Source organism: Pelophylax lessonae (genome assembly GCF_965119305.1).
Source record: "Pelophylax lessonae genome assembly, chromosome: 9".
In the NCBI taxonomy this organism is placed as follows: domain Eukaryota; kingdom Metazoa; phylum Chordata; class Amphibia; order Anura; family Ranidae; genus Pelophylax; species Pelophylax lessonae.
In genome coordinates this window covers 137,914,710-137,938,009 of record NC_138776.1, presented here as the reverse complement: position 1 = coordinate 137,938,009, position 23,300 = coordinate 137,914,710, and the positions used below count along the sequence as shown (strand labels likewise).

At 43.7% G+C, this 23,300-nt stretch overlaps 1 protein-coding gene across 7 annotated transcripts in view; it reads left to right on the top strand.

Moving 5' to 3' along the window:
- PPP3CB (protein phosphatase 3 catalytic subunit beta) overlaps positions 1 to 12,687 on the top strand; it is a 169,070-nt gene extending 156,383 nt beyond the window's left edge. For all 7 annotated transcript variants that reach the window (XM_082268064.1, XM_082268060.1, XM_082268066.1 and 4 more), the window contains one exon: positions 10,916 to 12,687. In XM_082268064.1, the coding sequence (XP_082124190.1) occupies positions 10,916 to 11,091 (176 nt within the window). In that variant the 3' untranslated portion in view covers positions 11,092 to 12,687. The remainder of the gene's footprint in view (positions 1 to 10,915) is intronic.
- Positions 12,688 to 23,300: the final 10,613 nt, after the last annotated feature.

The following is a 23,300-nucleotide window of genomic DNA, read 5'->3' as shown; positions in this document are numbered from 1 at the left end:
CCAGCCCCTGAAGGTCCCTGTGAGGTTTTGCCCTCTGTGGAGGGTGAAACCAGCGTGAGGTTTATTCTCTCCTATGCCTGCCAAGTGGCGAGAACATTCCAGATGCTCATTTAATTTCTCTTCTGGGGTGCATTAGGACTGCTACCATGTTTTCAGGCATTACAGGATAGCCAGTATTAAGGGTGTTGGCATTTATTTTAGTCATCCTGCTGAAGGGCATCTGGTGTGCTGCTGTTGTGCCATTTCCTCTTGGTGGCACCGTACTGCACCTACGTACCCTGAAACACATTGCATGTATTCGTGCCCCATTTTGAGGGTGGCCATTACATGTGTGCACCCTGCCCCTTCCTCTTTGGATTCAACACACCAGTCTAGGAACACAGGTTCTCTACTGAGATTGCATTAATAGCGTTTTACTCTTTCTGATCCTGGGTTACAGCAGTTTACAGGTGTTTGCACCAAGGGATCCCTCATTCTGCACCACAAAGGCTACACAAGTACAAGTAGGCACATAAGTACTTCCTGGGACATTTTGTTCACACATGGCAAACCATAAGCAGAAAGATAAGGGAGGTCAGATGGGCTCAGTAGCTTAGGTTCAATCTTTAGCTCTCTTGGGGTTGTAGGGCTAGGCTTATTATTCCTGTCTGGAGGAATTTTCTGCCACAAAGTCTTACATTTGCAGACCATGGGCGTACCTTTTCGACCTCTGTCTTTGGCTTTGCGCCGGACACAATACCAATGGAAGGAAGTATCTGCTCAGGAAGAATCCCTTTCTTCTAAAAATTCTGATCAGGGTGAGATGCTTGTTACAGAAATCTACAAAGCTCAAGCAGACTATTACTACACATCTACAAAGCTCAAGCAGACTATTGCTACACTGATTGAAGCTGTACATCATTGTTTAGTGCTTAAGCAGCCTTTATCTGTTTTTGACCTAAGGTTTCTAGTATGGGATTACTCAAATATGATACACCAGCCAAGACTTCTCCGGCTCATGCACTGGTTAAGCCTATACTATCTTGAGATTGACCTAACCCAGAGATTTTTATTTTATTTTTTTTTTTTTCATCCAAAATGTTTTAAGGAATAGTATCCTTTGAAGGAAAGCTTTTTTTGGAAACAGGCAATTCCTGTGGTTGATCTGGTTATTTCTTACCTTAACGAGACCCTCTCAACCTCCGTGGAAGATAATCCCATGTTCAAAGACCCACTAGATAAGAGTCCTTAGAGTGAATATGGACAGAGAGATCTTTAAGGATGGAGCTAGGACTCTGGACCAAATGTTTAATCCAGACAGCAATGGTCTGGGACTATAACCAACAGAATGTGTGCTGTCTCTTTAAATGTGCCAATTATGAAAAAGTGCTCATGTGTATATCAAATAAATAAAATCTCACAAACAAACTCGCGTATCAATAATCCAAAAGAAGGTTTCTTGTGCATAACACAAACACATAAAAAGTAGACATGCATAGAATAATCCATCAAGAGTTCATAAAGTTCAGGGCAGACTAGTGCTGTGAAATCTCTCGACATTACAATGCACCTCCATGTGAATCATCACCTCCACCTGTGCATACTGCTTACTAAAGGTTAACCTAAAGATTATAAGAGATTAATGCAGCATAAAACACTCCACGGTCTTGGCAGCAGCTGCCCGACTCCCCACTAGTACACACGGGCCAAATGCCAGGCAACATCAGCCGGTTCAATAAAAACTGGCCACCATTCAGTTCGTGTGTATGGCAGGCGGTCTGACAGAAGCCAGCCATTCGGCATGCGTAAAAAAAAAAATAAAACTGGCTCCTTACCTTTTTAGCTTGCTCCTAGATTCCAAGCAAATTTGTCAAGCCCTGCATTAACCTCTTGCCTACCAACAGCCGTACTTATACTGCAGCAGGTCGGCTCTGTCCCGCGAAACAATGTACCTGTCACGCGCTGATTGGCCACAGGGTGCCAATCAATGGGTCCGGCAGGCACAATTTCTGGCAGACCGCTTTTCTATCAGTAATAAACACAGGCATCCTGTGTTCCTCTTGTTTAGGAACACGGGTCTCTAGTACCACCTAGGGATGCATTTAACCCTTTGATTGCCCCTGGTGTTAACCCCTTCCCTGCCAGTGTCATTAGTACAGTAACAATGCATATTTTTAACAGTAACAATGCATATTTTTAGCACTGATCACTATAGTAATGTCACTGGTCCCCCCAAAAGTGTCAAAAATGTCAAGTGTCGGATCTGTCCGCTGCAATGTCGCAGTGCCACTAAAAAAACGCAGATCGCCGCCATTACTAGTAAAAAACAAATAAAAATTACAAATCTTTTCGCTAGTTTGTAGACGCAATAACTTTTGCGCAAACCAATTAATATACACTTATTGGGATTTTTCTTTTACCAAAAATACGTAGCAGAATACATATTGGCCTAAAATGATGAATACATTTGATTTTTTATTTATTTATTTTTTTATTGGAAACGTTTTATAGCAGAAAGTAAAAATATTTTTATTTTTTTCTCAAAATTGTCACTTTTTTTTTGCTTATAGCGCAAAAAAAAAAAAAATCGCAGTGATCAAATACCACCAAAAGAAAGCTCTTATTTGTGGGGGAAAAAGGGCATCAATTGTATTTGGGTACAGTGTTGCACGACTGCGCAGTTGTCAGTTAAAGTAACAGTGCCGGATCATAAAAAAAGGCCTGGTCATTAAGGGGGTAAAACCTTCCGCTCCAGAAGTGGTTAAGAGACAAATCTCAGCCTTGATTGTTCTCCTTCACAGACCCTTAGCATCTCACTCTTTAGCTAAACCCTTTGTTAGGGAGTGGCTCACATCTCTCCCTGTTTGTTCCCATGTATTCCTTTTGGGATATTGATTTTCTCTTGGCTCTTCAGAAGCCACCTTTTGAACCTATCAGGGATATTCCCTGTTCTGACCTTACCTGTAAAGGACTTTTTGGATGGATTAGTGGCCCTTGAATCTTGGAATATAGTTCAGATGATGATTTTTTTTTTTTAAATTTGGATTTTTCTTTTTTTTTCATTGACACACAGCTCCAGACTTTTCTTGGCCATTGGGTTATGCTGCCCCCTACAAAAGTGGGACATTAGGCAGGAGAAAGCTTTACCATGTCTATGGGGCAGTCCCAGGGGGTATACTCCCACTTCCTGCGATAGGCATAAATCGGGTTCAGGAGTGCTAGGTAAGAATCTATCGGACAATGCCACGGCCGTGGCTTATGTCTATCACCAACGGGGCACAAGAAGTTTCCTGGCGGCTCAGGAGGTAGTCAGCATTCTAAGGTTCAACTGTGTCTACGGTGGGGAACTCCCGAGGTGGACCTGTTGGCCTTTTGTCTCAACAGGAAGGTACAATGAATTGTGGAAAGGTCTCAGGATCCTCTGGCCAATGTCACAGATGCACTAGTGTCTCCTTGGGGCTAGTATCTTCTGATATATGCATTTTCCCTGCTAAAACTTCTGACGAGTCTTGTGCGAAGGATCGAGGCATAAGGGATTCAGTCATCCTATTGGCTACAGACTGGCCTCGCCAGTTTTTGTACGCCGATATGCAACGGCTGGTTGCCAATGCCCCTTGGAGACTTTCTCTCAGAGAAGATTTTAAAAAAATGTATTGCTTGAACTTACAATAGCAATCAAACAGTAAACATGTAAAAAATATAAAGTGCAAAATCCTGCAAACAGGAATTTAAAATGCAACATACAACATAGCAGCCGAACCTGAGAAATCTATACATACACACTATATATATATATATATATATATATATATATATATATATATATATACACATACATACACAGTAATAGCAATAAGGGTACTTGCAGGGATTTACTTGTAGGCACTGTCTGTCTGTGGCTGTGACCGAGAAGCATGCAGCTGCAGTACAGAGCAAAGCCTCTGCTTCCTGTGTATGGCTCCTCCATTCACAGACGGAGTGAATCTGATATCACCCCGCCTGTGAGTTGGATCTATACATGAAGTGACGGCTGAGCCGGGACTCAGCAGACACCGCGGTAGGTTCTGCTCTGACTAAACCGGATCAGCCGTGGATCTGTTAATTATACTGATCCAGCTATTTTGCCAGTATCGAGGCCGATATCCGATCCTAATATCGGATTGGTCCACCGCTACCTTTAACGGCTTGGCTGTTGAAGGCTAGCTGTTGCAAGATAGGGGGTTGTCTGAATCTGTGATTCCCATATTATAGAAGACTAGAAAATCTACCTCTAGGAAGGTTTTACCACCGCGCTGGAAGGCGTACATTGCGTGGTGTGAGTCTGTTGGGGTTCCTCTCTGTTCCATTTCGGTGGCTTAGATTTTGGCATTCCTCCAACGAGGTGTTGAACAACGCCTGGCCTTGGGTACCGTCAAAGGCAAGGTTTTCGGCCTTGGTGGTCTTCTTTTGCCGTCCTTTGGCTACACATTCTTTGGTTCCCACCTTTATTCAGGGGGTTCGCCACTTGGCTACCCAGTACTGTCTCCGTTGCCTCCGTGGGATCTCAATTTGGTGCTGTCAGTTCTACAGTACGCACCTTTTGGAAATTTTCACGAGGTTCCTCTGCTTACATTGTCCCAGAAGGTAGCCTTCTTGGTGGCTATTACTTCTGCACGCAGGGTGTCGTAGCTGGCTGCTTTTGTCTTGTTCACCTAACCTGGTGGTTCACAGAGATAAGGGGGTGCTTCACCCTTGTCAATCTTTCCTTTCTAAGGTTGTTTCTGGTTTCCATCTTATTAATGACATTGTGTTGCCTTTCCTGTGTTCTAAGCCTGAACATCTTAAGGAGATTGCCTTGCACTCTCTTGATGTGGGTCAGCGATCAGGGTGTACCTTGCGGCAACCGAGTCGTTTAGGAAATCGGCCTTACTATTTTTCCATACGGATGGACCTCGCAAAAAAGGGTTGGTCGCGTCAGCCGCAACCATTTCCAGATGGACAAGATGGGCAGTGGTGCAGGCCTATTCCATCAAGGGTCAGGTTCCAACGTTCCCTTTTAAGGCACTTAATGCCTTTTGGGCCTTTCCTGCGTCAGTGGTGCAGGTTGGCAAGGCGGCCACCTGGTTATCTGTGCACACTTTCACAAAATGTTATACAATAGATCTGCGGGTGCTGCTTTTGGCTGCAACATTTTGCAGGCCGCTGTTTGAGAGGATTCCTCTTTGAGGGTGTATGTTTTTTTTTCAGGTGAGCTCCAGTTGTGGTTGAGCTCCATATTACCTGGTTGGCTAGGTTTAGCCTTTTGGGAATTTTTTTTCTGCTTTTTTTTTTTTTTTCCCCCCACCCCTTATGTTTTGACACTGCTTTGGAATGGCCCAATGGTCATGAAGATTCTGGAGCTGTGTCCATCAATGAATGAAAGCGAAAACTGGATTTTTGTCTTATCGTAAAATCCTTTTCTCTGATGTTCATTGACAGACACAGCACCCACCCCTCTATTGAGTTGGGTTATATGTTGTTCTGACACTGCTTGTTACAAAACTGAGGACCTATAGCAGGAAGTGGGAGTATACGCCCTGGGACTGCCCTGTAGGTGTAGTCAAATTTTTTTCCGCCTAGTGTCTTTTCGCCTGTTGGGGGCAGCATAACCCAGTGGTCGAAAAGATTCTGGAGCTGTGTCCGTCAATGAACATCATAGAAAAGGATTTTGCAGCAAGACAAAAATCCAATTTTTTTTTGTCAATGTTCTGGCACTATTGCTGTGGAGCATCTGAATATTCGGTAGCTGGCTTCTACACACTGAGGGGCTACCACAATTACCTTATGTGGTAAAGGACGTATACAGTATATGGTTCTGAAATTGGCTCTTCAATTTCAGAACAATATACCAATCTTACGAGAAAATGGCCTATGACCTCTGCGAGGAGAAGTGTGAGTTAGGGCTCTTTCACACGGCCGCTCCAATTTTTTATTCCGCTGCAGCACTTTTTTTTTTTCACGGAGAAGGATGACATTTGTGTCATCCGCTCCGTATGTCCACATACCATCCCATCCGTTTGCGGATGATATACGGACATAATGTATGTCTATGGGGATTGCGGATGTCAGCGGATGACACCGCTGACATCTGATTTTGCATCCGTCCGGTTTTTTAAACGGAAGAAAAATAGGGTTCTGTTCCATTCCAAAAAACGGATCAGAACTGAAAGGACGAAAATCGGATGTCAGCGGATGCTCATCTGCTGACATCCGCAATCCCATTGACATGCATTATGTCCGTTTTTCATCCGCAAAAAAATGGGATGAAATACGGACATACGGAGCGCCAGTGTGAAAGAGCCCTTAGTGACCTTATCCTCTCAGGAACCCTTCATGGTGTTACACAAGGACAAGGTTATTTTGTGTGCTAAGGCTTTCTTTCTCCTGAAGGTGGTCTCCGTCTTCCACCTTAAACAGGATATATCTTCTCTATGTGCTGCTTAAAAACATGCTAAGAAAATGTCTCTCCATATCTAGTTGTGGTATGTGTGGTGAGAGTTTACCTCTCAGCTACTGCCCTATTTAGGAATGAAGACTTTGCGCTTCTTCAAGGTGCCCAAAAGGAGCTCCCTGTCTCTCATTTCACGAATGCTAGGGGGATCAGAAAAGTTATCATTAAGGCCTATAGTCTGAAGAATAGGGTTCCTCCCTTCTCTATTAAGGCATGTTCTACTAAAACTGCCAGTGTCTGATGGGCTTTTCAGCATCAGGCATCTCTTTATCAGATCTGCAAGGTTGCTAGACTTTTGTTTACAAATTTCTTAAAGCGGAACTTCACCTAAAATCACAATTTCTGCTGATCCTTCTCCTTCCTCCTCTGCCACTAATGTGAACACTTTTTTTTTTTTTTCCTAGAAGCGGGTACTTAGTTTTAACAGGTATCCACTCCCACTTCTTATGTTCTACCGGGGTAGATTCAAAGTTCTGCTCTGATGTCAGTTTGCTACAAACTGCTCTGAGTGTGCTTTGCCCTTCTTGACCTGTTTGCTGTGTAGGCCTGTGGGTGTTGTTTCCTGTGTAGCCCATTCCTCCCCCTCCATTGGACTGGATTTGGACGTCCCAGTTGTAACGATTAAAGCAGCTTGGGTCCTTTACTGTATGATCAGGAAAAGCCATTGGTTCACACTTTTGTGAAGGGAGTTCGCCATCTGGCTCTTGTGCGATCCCTGGTACTTCCGTGGGATCTCAATTTGGTTCTGTCGGTGCTTCAAAGGCCTTCCTTTGAAAATATTTGAGAAATTCCTCTGCTCACTGTGTCGCAGAAGGTGGCTTTCTTTGTAGCTATTACTTCCACACGTTGCATGTCGGAGTTGGCTGCATTGTCCTGTCGGTCACCTTACTTGGTGATTCATGGGGACAAAGTGGTGTTAGGACTCTGTCAGGCGTTCCTTCCTAAGGTTGTCTCGGGGTTTCATTTGAATGAACATATTGTGCTACCGTCCTTATGTCCTAAGCCTAAACATCCTAAGGAAATTGCCTTACATTCCCTAGATGTGGTAAGAGCGATTCAGGTTTACCTGGCAGTGACTGAACGGATTAGGAAATCCGATTGTTTGTTCTTACGGATGGACCTCATAAGGGGCAGGCCGCATCTGCTGCGACCATTTCCAAGCAATTCAGGCAGATGGTGGTGCAGGCCTATTCCATTAAGGGTCGGGTTCCTCCTTTTTAAAGCGCATTCTACGAGGGCGCTTAGTTCCCCCTGGGCCTTCCGTCATCAGGCGTCAGTGGTTCAGGTGTGCAGTGCTACTTGGTTGCCTTTACACACATTCACAACATTTTATATGGTGGATGTACTTGCATCTTCGGATGCAGCGCTTGGCCGCCATGTTTTGCAGGCTGCGGTTGCGGAGGCTTCTGCTTCTTGAGGGTGAAAATTGTTTCTGGTGGTGAGCTCCAGTTGTTCCTAGTTGAGCTCCTGTTGTTACTTGGTTGGCCATGTTTAGCCTTGTTGGGAATTCTGCGTTTGCTGTGGTTTTTTTTTTTTTTTTTCCCACCCCTCATGTTGCTCTGCTTTGGGACATCCCAATGGTCTGAAGACTTGAAGCTGTGTCTGTCAGTGAACCTCCAGACAAAAATCCAGTTTTCTCTTTCGTTCACTGACAGACACCGCACCCGCCCCTCTTTTGGGGTTATTTGTTCTTCTGACACTGCTTGTTACAAACCGGGGTCCTAAAGCAGGAAGTGATGGTATACCATCTGGGACTGCCCCAGGGGCGTAACCAAAAAGGTTTCCGCCTAGTCCTTCTAGAGAGCAAGAGCATAAGCCCAATTTTCTGAAGACTTGAAGCTGTCAGGGAACCTCGGAGAAAAGGATTTTACGGTAATTCAAAAATCCATTTTTTTTGACCTGCCACTAAAATCTGTTTCATACAGGACACAGGGCCCTTCTCTCTCCTTTATGCTTGCTACATAATTGAGGCTAGCTGTGAGTGGGAGAGGTTATATAGGGGATACCCCTGCAGCCTTTTTTATTTACCAGTGTCTAGTCTTCTGAAGGGGTCTGCATATACCCCAGGCATAATGTTTTAAAGAAGTCTGTTTTCTGTACTGTACTCAAAATAATTTTACTGGTAAGTCAAAAATCCCATTTTTAAATGCAAGCAATGCAAGTACCTGACTTTGACCTAGTATCAGCCTTGTGCAGCCCCTGTATATTGTAAGGTGAAGAAGCAGCACAAAGAGCCAGACAGGTCATATGCTGACAAGAAGCATGTCGATGGGAAGAGAGGGCAGAGTGACAGAGATGAGCTCATCACTGTGCTGCTTCTCCTTTTACTTTTCAGTAACAGACTGGGGTGGGTCTAGATTTACCTGGACACAGAGGAAGTGGGTTGAACGATGGCTGTTGGACTGAAGACATCTAGAAACAGAAGAAAAGCATTTTGGGGGAAGTCTCTGGATTGCATCTGAATTTTAATAAAAATAACAATAGTTACAAAAGCTGGTTTTGTGTTTTTATATTTACTGGGCTATTAATCTTTGTCCTGTTTTAGGCTGGAGTTCTGCCTACAAGAGACAAAACATTGGGAAATGTGTGTACATTGCAGAGACGTACTGTTGCATTGTCAGTGTTGTCCAGATATCCACTTTAAACAACTGTGCTCTGATTTGGGATGAGGTTCAGGTTTGCCTCTCTCTTTGGCAGTCCTGGCAAATTAAAGTAGAAGTTTGCTAGACCATATTCTTTGTAACCATAATGCAATACCTCTCCTTTAACCACTTAAGGGCTAGCGATAAACCCTAACGTCGCTGGACTTTCGTGGTTATACTGGGATAATGCCTACAGCTGCAGGTATCATCCGGTACCACTTGCTGGAGCGATCGGTTTGCTGTCTTTTAGTAGCAATTGGAGCAACTAACTCAATTCACCCAATTCACTCAATTGCTATCACAAGCAGCAGGAGGAGACAAAATTTCAACACCCACCAATTTATTCTCTATGGCCTCTGCTTTAAAAAAATAAAATGCTTCCGGTTAAAACAAATTTTCTAGCAAAAATATACTGATTTTTACATGCAAACAAAAGAGTCAAAAAAAGGCCTAGAGCTGAAGTGGTTAAACTTAAGTTAGCAGGCTTAGAAGGACCAAAAAGGGAAATTTTGGATAAGCCAGTCCCCTCACTATATAAGGGTGAGGTCACAGCAGCAATATTGACATGGTTTTATCAGTAATAGGTAAGGCATAAGTAGTGCTGCATATGGAGAGATTAAAGGCAAAGTAGCGCTGCCACTCCCTCTCTCCTGATTGGCTAAATGACTTTGATTGACAGTTGCGGAAGCCAATGGCACCACTCCTGTATCTCCGCCAGTCAGGAGAGAGAGTCCCGGAAGGCCGAGGAACTTGTGGACATTGCTGGAGCAAAATGGGGCTCAGGTAAGTATTAGGAGGTGCTGGGGAGGCTGCTATGCATTTAGATAAAAAGCCTTCTGACTAACACAAATTAAGTGGGTGGAGGAATCTGACAGCTGCACCCAAAACTATTAGAATACACTGATAAAGAAATGTTTTTAAACATGTCCCCTCAACAAAAGTCAATCAAAAAGACTGACTAATGCAAGCAAGGACTGCAACATACTGACCAAAATTCTTCCAGTCCCTGCTGAACCGGCTGAATTTTGATCAGTGCATGGCCAGCTTTAGATATAAGACCACTGGTTATGCTGAAAATAAAATACTGTCAAACTATACTGAAATGTCAACTACATGGAAACTCAAATTTTTTTTTATGAAGTTATAAAAAAAAGTCAACTAAAACAATGCTGGTTCCTAAATGCAGCGTACAGCTTTGAGAAAGAGTTTTATATTTTTCATGTTGCTCATTAAGCTGCATGTAATTTTTCAATTTTCATTCTTTTTTTTTTTTTCTTTAATTTTTGATGTTCACACAGGCCTCTCATGGCAGTGGGCAGTTTCCTATGTGTTTTTTTTTTTTTTAATTCATATTACAGCAACTTACAGTAAATTAGAATTTAGTATTGGGATTCAACCCCCCACGTCCCTTGTGTGCGAATGAAGCCAGGCATATTTGCGCATCCCCCTTTACAATCTGGAAATACCTTGCTGTTGGGTACTATGTGAGGAAAAGTTTAGAAAACATTGGATCACATATTTAAAACTTGTTTACGCTGATAAGACAGCTATTATTTACATGATTTTCTTATTAACACTGCAAAGTTCACAGTTGTGTTATGCATACATATCTTGAAAATGTATATAGTGTACACTGATTACACAGTTGTCAGCTTGCATAAATATTGTCTTGAAAGCATAGCAAGAATACATGTGGCTAGTGCAAAACTGTTAAGAAATCCATGCTATCACATTATTATTCAGCTAATATCTATTCTATTTCTAAAATGTAATTGATAATAAATACAAATTACCTTGAACTAACCTATCACGCTTGCATTTTAAGCAATACGAGGATTTTCGCCGCAACATAAAATCTGCAGTTTTGAAGAAGCAAAGGGATTGGACAGGATCAATGAAAGAATGCCTCCTAGGAAAGATGCCAGACAGCAAGATGGTATTAATTCAGTTAACACAAATGCCAAGGAAAATAACGGGACTGGCAATAACAACGCCCAGTGACAGCACTCCATGTCCAGGTTTACTCACACCTTGCCTGAGAAGTCCTAGATTCATGCTTTGTGATAGAACAGCTTCAATAGCCAATGGGCACTAGAAGACCGAATAGCAGACTGTTCAAAGTTATGGGAAATTCAGCAGTTTCCTGTGTGCAAACTTTCATGCTCCCAAGACAAGAAAATGCTAGTGAAACCCAGACACTTGCATTGGGTACATTTCTAACATGTCACTATCTGGTCTCTGAATCGTGGGAAGGTATTGGGCTGTTTGTCATGAAAGCACATCTAGTGTAGCATCTCACGCTTATCATTGTTGACACTTAAGTTTACAAATGGAAATCTCTGTTTTTGTTCAGTAGCTAGATTTTTTTTTCAAATCAAATTTAAGTACATCCCTCAAAAACTATTTATTTAAAAGACATTTGTTTATTAAATGTCTTTAAAAGATAGATTAGAGTTGTCTTAAATATACCGAGGCTGCAAAATGTATTTTAAAATGGATACGATCCAATGCCAAAATAAAGTTGGCTCTTATTTAATGCTGACCTCAGGTGTATAAATTAGATGTTGAGGATTATGTATTATACTCACTGTATTTTTTAGTTTTAAGGATTATGGAAAGATTTCTACATAGGAACATTTATTACTTGAACACAGATCAAACAAATATTTAATTTCAATACTTTCTTGCCCGAAATTTGTGGAGATTTTTTCATCCCTTTAAAATAAAATAAAATTTTCAAAAGACAAAAAAAAAGATATCAAGATTGTTCATTCTAGGGTACTTTTAATTGAGCAATGTACATTATGTTAAAGTAAATTTTGATTCATATCAAGTCTGTAAAGCTTGGCATTGTATTTTGTGTATGCATGTTTTCTTTTTTTCAAATATTTAATATATAAACCTATGATGTACAGGAACTGCATCTATAGGTTACATAGATGTTATGAATACATTTTAGTTTATTGTGAGTATTAAAGTTGCTTCTACGGCTGATCACGACTGAATAGCTGCAGGGTTTTTTTTTTTTTTGTTTTTTTTTAAAATGGATTTCTTGAGTCTGCATAGACTGCAAACACTTTAAACGTTTGATTAGACCGTGCAGGACTTAAGAAGATTGCTCTGTCCAAACGTTAAAACATTAGTGACTGTAAACCAAGACTGCATGTTCATTTCTTTTTTTAATATTTTCTGGACTGCTAAGTTTGAAGACTACAAGAACTTGCTTATTTGTTCCACAAGATAATGAAATGTACTGATTTCCATTGTATTTTTGGTATATATTTTGACATTTACCTTTCCATCTCTGCAAGATCACTTGAAGCTTAAGGGTAACCTTTAAGATCCCCCCCCCCCCATCCTGTCCCTCTCCTTAACCCCTCCTTTATGCTCTACAGACTGTACATACTCCTCATCCAGGTCAGACATTTTATGCATGTTCTGAGTTATTGAAAACTTTTATAAACCGTAGCACACAATACATTTTGTGCATGGGCCGCTGCTCTGAACAGTGTGTCAATTTTGTATGTTCGCCCTTTTGCTTTTTAATATAATCTAAAATAAATTTAAAAAATGAACTGTTTTCCCTATTGGCAAAAAGAGAAATTTGCCGCAGCATCATGCAGCAGAAACGACACTTTGAACTTCAGTATAAATTTCTCATGGAGAACCTTCTCTAGATGTGTAAGCCCTCTATAATAAAATGTATGTTTCTTCTATACTGCCAAACTTCTTCCTCTACAATATGCAACCTATTTGCAGGCAACAATGTATGATGTTCTCCCAAATAAAATTAAAAAATGTATTTAAAAATGAATGATTCTCGCATGATTCTTGGTCCAAAATATTAGAATTATGGGAACATTAGGAAATTATTTATCAAACAGCTTTTCAAGGGGTTGCGTCGGAGTGAGCATCAGATCAAATCACAAGGTAAAAATTGTGCATGGTCTTAACTCTGTGTGTAAAATTCGTTTTTTATTTTTAATTATTTTATTTTATGCAAAGCGTTCATCTGCTTTTGCTGAAGAGCACTGTCTCAAGTCAGAATACAAAAGGATACATGTAATTTGATCCAATTGTAGTGTTAGTTGCTGTACTACTTGCTTCTTTCCAAGCTGCAGAGTCCTCTTTACCCATTATGTCCATCCAATTTTCTATTAGCAATGACAGCAGGAAGTGTCGACTGCTACTACAACTTGACATTGGATGAACAGTCACTGCAACCGTCAGTAATTTTTGTTGGCAAGCTGTGCTTAAGCCAGAAACTCGGGCAAATACCTTACTGTGTAGCCAGCCTTGTGTTGTGCAAAACCATATTGAAGCTTAATTCGAATCATCTGAAAGAAAATAAAAATTTACTAGGGGTGAAGAAATTCAACCAATAGCAACCTATGATTTTTTTTTTGTGCAGTGTAAGGAGAGAGCCATTTGTCTCAAATGCCAGGTTGATTGGTTGTATTTAACCCCGTAATGAAGAAGGTAAAACAAATTGTAAAGTCTAAACCTACAGTGCACCCGGAAAGTATTCACAGCGCTTTACTTTTTCCACATTTTGTTATGTTACAACCTTATTCCAAAATTTCCATTATTTTCCTCAAACGTCTACAAACAATACCCCATAATGACAATGTGAAAGAAGTTTGTTGAAAATCTTTGCACATTTATTAAAAATAAAAAATAAATCACATGTACTTTACAGCCTTTGCTCAATACTTTGTTGAAGCACATTTGGCACCAATTACAGCCTCAAGTCTTTTTGAGTATGATGCTTCAAGTGTGGCACACCTATTTTTGGGCAGTTTCTCCCATTCTTCTTTGCAGGACCTCTCTGTTAGAGATTAATATTATTTTAAATGATAAAAGTCTCTGAAATACATATGAATGTTATAATGTAATCTGTTAGATTTGAAGGTCACTTCAATATGTCTTTTTTTTTTTTCAAGGACAGAGAAGCCATTTTGCTATGTATGCATTGCTATTTTGAGTTCTATAGTAGTATGTTGGGTGGAGTTATGTGTCTTAACTATAGACTTAAACCATATATGCAAGAGTGGGGGTTACTTTATATTTAGAATAACTACCTTCTTGGGACACACTTTTTGCTGAAATCGTCTTTACATATAGTATAAAAAAAACAAATCCATCTACAGATCAAGCAGAGAGGAGAAAAGCACATCCTACACTCTGAAGACATGTAAAATTTGTCATATTTATCTCTCCCTCCTTCTGTCCATTTCTGTTTTAGTTCTGTTTCGTATGTTTTGCTTTACTAATAAACAACTTTCCTGAAGTTTCATGGCAGCTGAGAAGTCTATTTCAAACATTTTGGTGAAGAATGTGGACCTGGATTAAGTATATATATATATATATCCTTGACTCCAGTTGATGATCCTGTTACCGTGGAGAGAGTTTCTTGTCTTTTTTTTTCTTTTCCTTGCTGAATCGCAAGCTGTCAATAAGTGAGAAAACAAACAGCAAAAGACCCAGCTTCTACGAGGATGGATTGACATTACCATCTGGACATTGGTCTCAAGTATTTTTAGATCCGGGGGGACTTCCAGGTTAGGAAAGCGTGACGTTACGTATGTGAAGATTTCTGCCAAGGTTATAGTCCCTGCCAGAGGAAGCTGGTTGCCAGGACACGTGAGACGTTCTCACAGGATATCGGGTTGGAGGCCTGAGGATAGTGCTGAAAAGGGACGAAAACTTTGCGTTATTTTTTAAAAGCCCACCATTGTAGGCAACACAGCAGATGTTCCGTTTGGATGAGGCAAGTTTGGAAGTCTGATTTTGAATATTGAAGACGGAAGTCCAAGGACAAAAGAGAGAACAAAAGAAAAAAGACACTACTCATCTCTTGTTTTTGTTTAAGTGCGCACAGGACTGTCATTCTTAACAGGGGTGAGTGTGTTTGGTCATATAAGCAGATAAAATCGAATTGTTAACCTCTCAAGCCCAGAAGTATAAACCTGTCCCAGTACCATCGGGAATTAATATATTCCATATATGGAATACAGGCATACAGTGGTTTCTGGAACAATATCAGAGTGTAGCCAAGTTCTTTAATGGCAAACAACTAAGTTTAATGCTGCATGTAAATTATTGCTATCTTTTTATGAATATTTAAGCTGTGAAATGTGTGTCCTTACATGTGGTTATTCCAAACACATACAAGGGGCAGAACAAAGCTTACAGGAGACTCCATTAATTAAGATCGTGGAAAGGACTGTATGCAAATTGGATAAATAGAAAAGAACTTTTAGTTTTAGTGTTTAACAACAATACTACGGCTGAGGTTGCAGGAAACAATAAGTTAATGATTGAGCAATATTTGCAAAAGATTCCAAACTTGGATTTGGTTATTAAATTAAAGGTAGTTGATTGTCCTAATTTACTTGAGGCTACCCAGCAAATGTTGAAATGTAAATGTTTTGTGCAACCTGAAGTTTCTAAAAGTCAACTGTTAAAAGTCTTTGTAATAAGCATTTCTGGTAGAGTAAGAACTCTGGTTGTGGGAGGAGACTTTCTTGGGGAATTGGCCAATCGCAGTTCATGGCCAGGCCCCATTCTGTGAGTTTCACAACAAAATCAGTCTCCAAACAATTTCTTTGTTTTTGCTATAATCAGGAAAGTCATATTAAAAAACATTGTACACGTTTTTCTCTATCGATCACGGACAGACGCAGCTCCATATCTTCTTAGACCATTGGGTTATGCTCCTCCAATCAGGAATAGGCACTAGGCAGGAAAAAGCTTTACCACGCCTATGGAGGCTGTCCCTGCAGGCATAACCCCACACCCTCTGCTACAACAGTCAGTTTGTTTCTGTCTAGTTTAGGAATAGGACCTAGCTCCCTGCTGGGACTTTGGTCTTAGCTGTTAAAGGGAATTTTTGTTATTTTATGATTTTTTTATTTTCATTAGTTAGTTCCTGTAGAACTACAAGCAACAGCTGGCTGTGGTTTCTGACTGGATAATCTAGATCCTTAAGGTCTTCCAGCCTGGCCTGCAAGTGTGAGCAGGTTATAGTCCAGAACTAGGCCTCGCCATGACAGTGCCCTGATGGATGGAGATGAGGCTGTGAGTGGATCTCGCTGGGAAGTGACCAACCTGAGTCGCAGCGTCCCCCCCCCCCTGGCTGGCATCCCGGGTGGGAGGTGATCTGTTTGGAGTGGCGCCCAAGTGGTACCGTGGTATGTTTTAGTATGGTCCCCCCAAAGCCTCTGGTGGTCTCGGGTGGATGTGGGCCCCCTCCCTGGAATAGTTGGACCCTCGGGCCCCCTTGGTTCCATCTGCTGTGACCATTTCCAAGAAATTCAGGCAGATGGTGGAATCCAGACTACCGATCGATATACTGCACATTTCCTCCGGAAGTGTTTCATCAGTTGTCTCTGGTGGGGAACTCCCGAGGTGGACATGTTGGTCTCTCGTTTCAACAATAGGATTCTTAGGTTTATGGCACGGTCTCAGTATCCTCTGGCCGATGCCACAGATGCACTGGTGGCTCCTATGGGGTCAGTATCATCATGCTATACGTCTTTCCTCTTCTAGAACTTCTGCCAAGATTCCTGCATAGGTTTGAAGCAGAAGGGATTACGGCCATCCTGGTGGCTCCAGACTGGCCTCGCCGGTCTTGGCACGCAGATCTGATACAGTTGGTCATCGATGCTCCTTGGAGACTTTCTCTTAGAGGAGATCTATTGGCCCAAGAGCCAATCGTCCATCTTGCCTTACAGTCGCTGGCTTTAATGGCTTGGCTGTCGGAAGCCTGGTGCTAAAGGATAGAGGATTGTCTGAATCGGTGATTCCCACACTGCTGCAGGCTAATAAATCTACTTCTAGCAAGATTTACCATTGCGTTTGAGGAGTGCACTTTGCGGGTGTGAATCTCTTGGGTTCACCCCACCCCACTCCTTTTCGGTGTCCTCGGAGTTAGGCTTTCCTCCAACGAGGTGTTGAGCAGCGTCTGGCCTTGAGTACCATCAAGGGCCAGGTTTGGCCTTGGCAGTTTTCTTTCAATGTCCTTTAGCTATGCATTCTTTGGTTCTCACCTTTCTTCAGGGGGTTTGCCACTTGGCTCCCCCAGTGCGATCTCCATTGCTCTTGTGTGATCCCAACTTGGTGCTGTCGGTTCTTCAGTACCCGCCGTTGAAAAATATTCGTGAGAGTCCTCTGCTTACATTGTCCCAGAAGATAGCCTTTTGGTGGCTTTTTCTTCTGCACATAGGGTGTCGGAGCTGGCAGCTTTGTCGTTCACCTTAGTGGTTCACGGCAATAAAGTGGTGCTTCGTCCTTGTCATTTGTTCCTTCCTAAGGTTGTTTCTGGTTTCCATCTGAATGAAGACATGGTGTTGCCTTCCCTGTGTCCTAAGCCTAGACATCTTAAGGAGATTGCCTTGCATTTTCTGGCTGCTGTTTGGGCATTCATTTTGTACCTGGTTTGCTACTGAGTCGATTAGGAAATCAGACTCGCTATTTGTCCTTTATGGATGGACATCACAAGGGTTTGCCGCGACCATTTCCAGATGGATCAGACAGATGGTGGTGCAGGCCTATTTAATTAAGGGTCAGGTTCTCCTTTCCCTATTAAGGTGCATTCTATGCGGGCACTTAGTGCCTCCTGGGCCTTTTGCCATCAGGCGTCAGTGATGCAAGTTTGCAAGGTGGCCACTGGTAGTCTGTGAACACTTTGACAAATTTTTACAAAGTGGATGTGCTGGCATCTTCAGATGCTGCTTTGGCCACAAGATTTTGCTGGCTGCTGTTTGAGAGGACTAGTCCCCTTTAGGGGGGGTATGTTTCAGGTAAGCTCCGTGTTACCTGGTTGGCTTTTATTTCTGCTGTTTTTTTCCCACCCTTCATGTTTTGACACTGCTTTGGGACATCCCAATGGTCAAGAAGATTCTGGAGCTGTGTCCGTCAATTATCAGAGAAAAGAATTTTACAGTGAGACAAAAATCTTAGTTTCTCTATCGCTCATTGACAGACGTAGTCTTCTTGATTCTCAAGAGCTGGGTTATGTTGTCTCCGCAGGAGTAGGACTAGGCAGAATGACAAAACGTTCTGGCTCCACCTTAGGGGCAGTCCCTGAGGGTATATCCTCCCTCTCTCTGCTACAGGGAATCAGTTTTTTTCTGTCTAGTCAGGAGTAAGGACCTAAGTTCCTTGCTGGGATCTTTTGGTCCTGGCAAGACTTTTTTTCTTTAAGAAAAAGACATTTTTTAGGTAGTTTTCTCCAGTGTTTTTTTCCTGTGAGATCTTCAAGCAAAAAATGCCGGACTGGGCGACACTTGTGGTCACCCCAGCCGGCCTACGAGCGCGCGCAGACCATGGCATTGCGCTTGGTCGGCCGCGACATATTCAAGTAAGTATGCGGGGCCGGGCGACGGGCTGGATGTTGAGATCCAGTGGTCACCCCGGTTTCTGCCTACGAGCGCGTGCAGACCAGTGCGCTGGGTCGGCCGCGACGGAGTCCCAGTAAAGGGACTGACTTTGCGAGTTAAAAGTCTCGCTTAGACGCCAGGTACCAGAGAGTCGAGGCGTCCACAAACCCCCACCCCGGTGGAGAGGGTATTGTGAAGAGAGGGTGCCTGTCGGTTCGGTATGGTGAGTAAACGTTCCCTTTTTTCCTCATTATGAGGCAGTATATATTATGGGCCCCTCCATATATGGTCAGTATATATCTGATACTTACAAGTCCCCCTTGTAATACAGCATGTGTTTGTGGGAAGTGGACTTGGTTCAAGAGCTAACACTCTACCCAGCAGACTGTAACATTACAGCAGACATAGGAGGTATAATCCTACCTTATGTGCAGTGTATCTCTGTAGATCCATATGTCACCTCTTAGCAGAGTGCAGGTGGATGTGCTGGGAAGACGATATCGGCGGTCCGCCGCCATTTTGCCGTAGACCGAATGCATGTATGTCCTCAGGTCACGCCGGCCGCCATGTTTTTGGAGTCTTATGTCTCTTCTATGGGGGCGGCCATGTTTTGTGAGCCCAGCTACCTCGTGGAGGGCTGGGAACGCCGGAAGGCGTACACAGGGGGCGGAGCCACGCCTTCTGCCCGGGGAAAAAGCAAACAGCTCCTTCCAGTCTGTGTAAGACAGACGCTGACTGCAGTTTGTTGGAAACTGCACTGCATCGGTTGGTGAGCCCTGGGGGTCCCTCTCTCTCTCTCTGGGATCGAGAAGCAGGTACTCTGAGGGGCGCTATTGCGCTAGGGGGAGACACACAAAAAAAAAAAAGAAAAAGTTTTTTTGTTCTGCTGGCAAAGGTGTCCTGTATTAACATGGACCCTGCCACTCATGTATCTCCTCCGGATCCCCTCGAGGGGTCTGCGGGATCCTCCAGCACCCCATTGACAATTGAATCTTTGTCAGCTATTATGGAAACTTTTGTGTCCCGGGTGGAAGTGGCTTGTCAGGGACAGGGCGCAAGAAAGCGACCCCCGCCTAACCCCTTATTATCTGAAACCTCGGATTCAGACTCTGAGCCTATTTCTGCAGTTGCAGGTACTTCATCTGGTATTGGTGTCTCGGGTCCTGTCTCTTCAGACAGTGAGGAGGATGTTTCGGCATCCGCCATAGCCCGAGAGGAAGCGTTGGTAAACGCACTCATTGTATCTGTTCAAGAGACTTTAAGGTTACAGGGTATTCCATCAGAAATAGCTGAAACTGAGATCCCTTTTGGGACTAAAAAGCGCATCAAAGTGGCGAAGGTTTTTCCATTGCCCAAATGTTTTGGCAATCCAATCGAAGAAGAATGGCGTCTGCCAAAACGCACTTTTAATATTTCTAAACGCATTGACAGGCGTTATCCGTTTGAGGAAACCCTTATTAAGAAATGGACAGAACCACCTGTGGTGGATTCACCTATTGCTAGATTGAATAAAGCCACGGTTATTCCTTTAGAAGACGCTCCGTCTTTTAAAGATCCAGTGGATCGCAAGATAGAAGCTATGTCTCGCACCATGTTTTCCTTGATTGGATCAGCTTTCAGACCAATAATTGCTATTGGTCTGGTTTCGCAGGCTGTAACTGAATGGACCAAGTGGTTACGCCGGGACTTAGAAGAAGTCCCTCAGGCGGTATCAGATTTGTTGGAACAAATGATACAGGGGTTACAGTTTGTATGTGATGCGGCGTTAGACGCCACTCCATTAATGGCGCGAGCATCAGTCTCAGCAGTGGTTCTCAGGCGTACACTGTGGCTAAAAGGTTGGTTAGCCGACCAAGGTTCCAAAAAAGCATTGGCTAATATCCCCTTTTCAGGAGAGCGTCTATTTGGAGCCAACTTAGATGAGATCATTAAGGATCTCACCGGTGGAAAAAGCACCTTTTTTACCGCAAAATTTTAAAGGTAGAGGAACTCGTCTAAGACGAGGGCCTTCTTTTTCTGCTCACAAGAGGTTTTTTCGTCCAGCGGGTGAAAAAACGAAGTCCTCCAAAGCTCCTGCAGGAGGCGTCAGGGGTCGTTGGTCGGGCAAGCAAAAGCCCGCCCCCTCCAGACCTGAAGATAAACCATCCAAAGCCTGAAGGTGCGCCCCCACCCATAACTGGGGTGGGGGGACGTCTTCGCCGGTTCCCGGATCCATGGCTTTCCAGAATCCCGGACAAATGGGTTTGCGAAGTCATAAGGTCAGGGTACAAGATCGAGTTTCGATCTCTCCCACCGGCGCGATTCTTCCCTTCCAATATCCGGCTATCCGCAGATCGTTTAGAAGATCTGCGGAGAGCAGTCACAGATTTACTACAACAAGGAGTGGTAGTCCACGTTCCTTGGACAGAACGGTTTCAAGGGTTTTATTCAAACCTGTTTACAATACCCAGGAAAGAGGGCAAAGTGCGTCCAATTCTGGACTTAAGAGCACTCAATTCTTTCGTCAACATAAGAAGATTCAGAATGGAGTCCATTCGCACGGTAGCAGCCTTCCTGCATCCAGGGGATGTCCTAGCGTCCATAGACATCAAGGACGCCTATCTTCACATTCCCATTTTCGCAGGACATCAGCGTTTTCTACGCTTTTCCGTAGAGGAGAACCACTATCAGTTTGTGGCGTTACCTTTCGGTCTCGCCACGGCTCCGCGGGTCTTCACAAAGGTGTTGGCCCCTATGTTGGCACTTCTGCGCCAAAGAGGTATATCCATTCTAGGTTACCTAGACGATCTTCTGCTTCATGCAGAGTCTCCTCAGACCTTGCTACAAAACATAGAAATTACTATGATTTCTTTACAGGAATTCGGGTGGCTGGTGAACCAGCAAAAGTCATTTCTGGTTCCCACCCAGAGGCTCGAATATCTGGGTCTAATTCTAGACACAGTCAGGACAAGAGTTTTTCTTCCGGTAGGGAAACTCCGAAAGATTCAATCTGCAGTCCAGTTGTTACTGTCCAACAGCTGGTCTTCCCTTCGGACTTGCATGAGGGTTCTGGGGTTGATGGTGGCTTCGTTCGAAGCAGTCCCATTTGCCCAGTCCCATACCCGAATTCTTCAGCAAGAGATTCTTCTCAGATGGAATCGGAATCCGGAATCCCTGGACAATCAGATCCGATTGAGCAAACAGACCAGAGAGTCTCTGGTATGGTGGCTTCGGTCTCCGATGCTCAGCCAGGGAAAGCCATTTCTGCCAATATATTGGACGACAGTGACCACGGATGCCAGTCTATCCGGATGGGGAGGAATTCTCGGTCAGTTATCTGTCCAGGGACTTTGGTCCCCGGAAGAATCCAGGTTACCGATAAATGTATTGGAACTGAGAGCGATCAGACTTTGTCTGATTCACTGGACCGAGCAGCTCCAGGGCAGCTCGGTTCGGATCCAGTCGGACAATGCCACGGCCGTGGCTTATGTCAATCACCAGGGGGGCACCAAGAGTGCCCGAGCGGCCAAAGAAGTGGCTTGCATTCTTCGCTGGGCGGAACGATTTGTTCCAGCAATCTCTGCGGTGTTCATTCCGGGGGTGGAGAATTGGCAGGCAGATTATCTCAGCCGTCAGACCCTGGATCAGGGGGAATGGTCCCTCCATCCAGACGTTTTCCACCAGTTGTGCCTGCGGTGGGGCACCCCGGATGTGGATCTGTTGGCATCACGATTCAACAGGAAAGTTCAGAGATTCGTGGCTTGCTCCCGCGATCCTCTAGCAGAAACCGCAGACGCACTGATCGCCCCGTGGGGGCAATACCAGCTAATATATGCCTTCCCTCCTCTCGCGTTACTGCCAAGACTTCTTCGCAGAATAGAGGAGGAAGGAATCCCAGTAATCCTGGTAGCTCCGGACTGGCCTCGTCGAGCTTGGTACGCCGACATGGTCAGACTGGTGGCGGACGTCCCGTGGAGACTTCCTCTCAGGGAGGATCTACTGTCTCAGGGACCGATCTTCCATCCTGCTTTACGATCGCTGGCTTTAACGGCCTGGCTATTGAGACCCAGGTGCTGAAGGACAAAGGTTTGTCAGCTTCAGTTATTCCTACTCTAGTTGTAGCAAGGAAAGCGACTTCCAGAAAGATTTATCATCGCACATGGAAGTCCTACATTGCATGGTGTGAACCTTTGGGGTTCCGTCCTCGGTCTTATTCGATTAGTCGAATATTGGCTTTTCTGCAACAAGGGGTTGAGCAGAAACTGGCCTTGAGTACTATCAAGGGTCAGGTCTCAGCATTAGCCATCTTCTTTCAGAAGCCTTTGGCTACTCATTCCTTGGTGCGAAATTTCATCCAGGGGGTGCAACATCTGGCTCCGCCAGTGCACGCGCCGTTACCCCCCTGGGATCTTAATTTAGTGTTGTCGGTTCTTCAGAAACCTCCCTTTGAAGATATTAGGGAGATTCCTCTACCCACGTTGTCCCAGAAGGTGGCCTTCTTGGTGGCTATTACTTCTGCACGCAGGGTGTCAGAACTGGCCGCATTATCTTGTCGTTCACCAGATCTGGTGGTTCATAGAGATAAGGTGGTTCTTCGTCCGAATCCATCCTTCCTACCAAAAGTGGTTTCAGAATTTCATCTGAATGAAGAAATTGTATTACCTTCCCTGTGTCCTAAGCCCAGTCATCCTCGGGAGTTTGCGTTACACTCCTTGGATGTGGTCCGGGCGATCAGGGTATACTTGAAAACGACAGACTCGTTTCGCAAGACGGATTCACTTTTTGTGATCCCAGATGGACCCAAAAAGGGGTTGCCTGCATCTGCCGCGACCATTTCCAGATGGATCA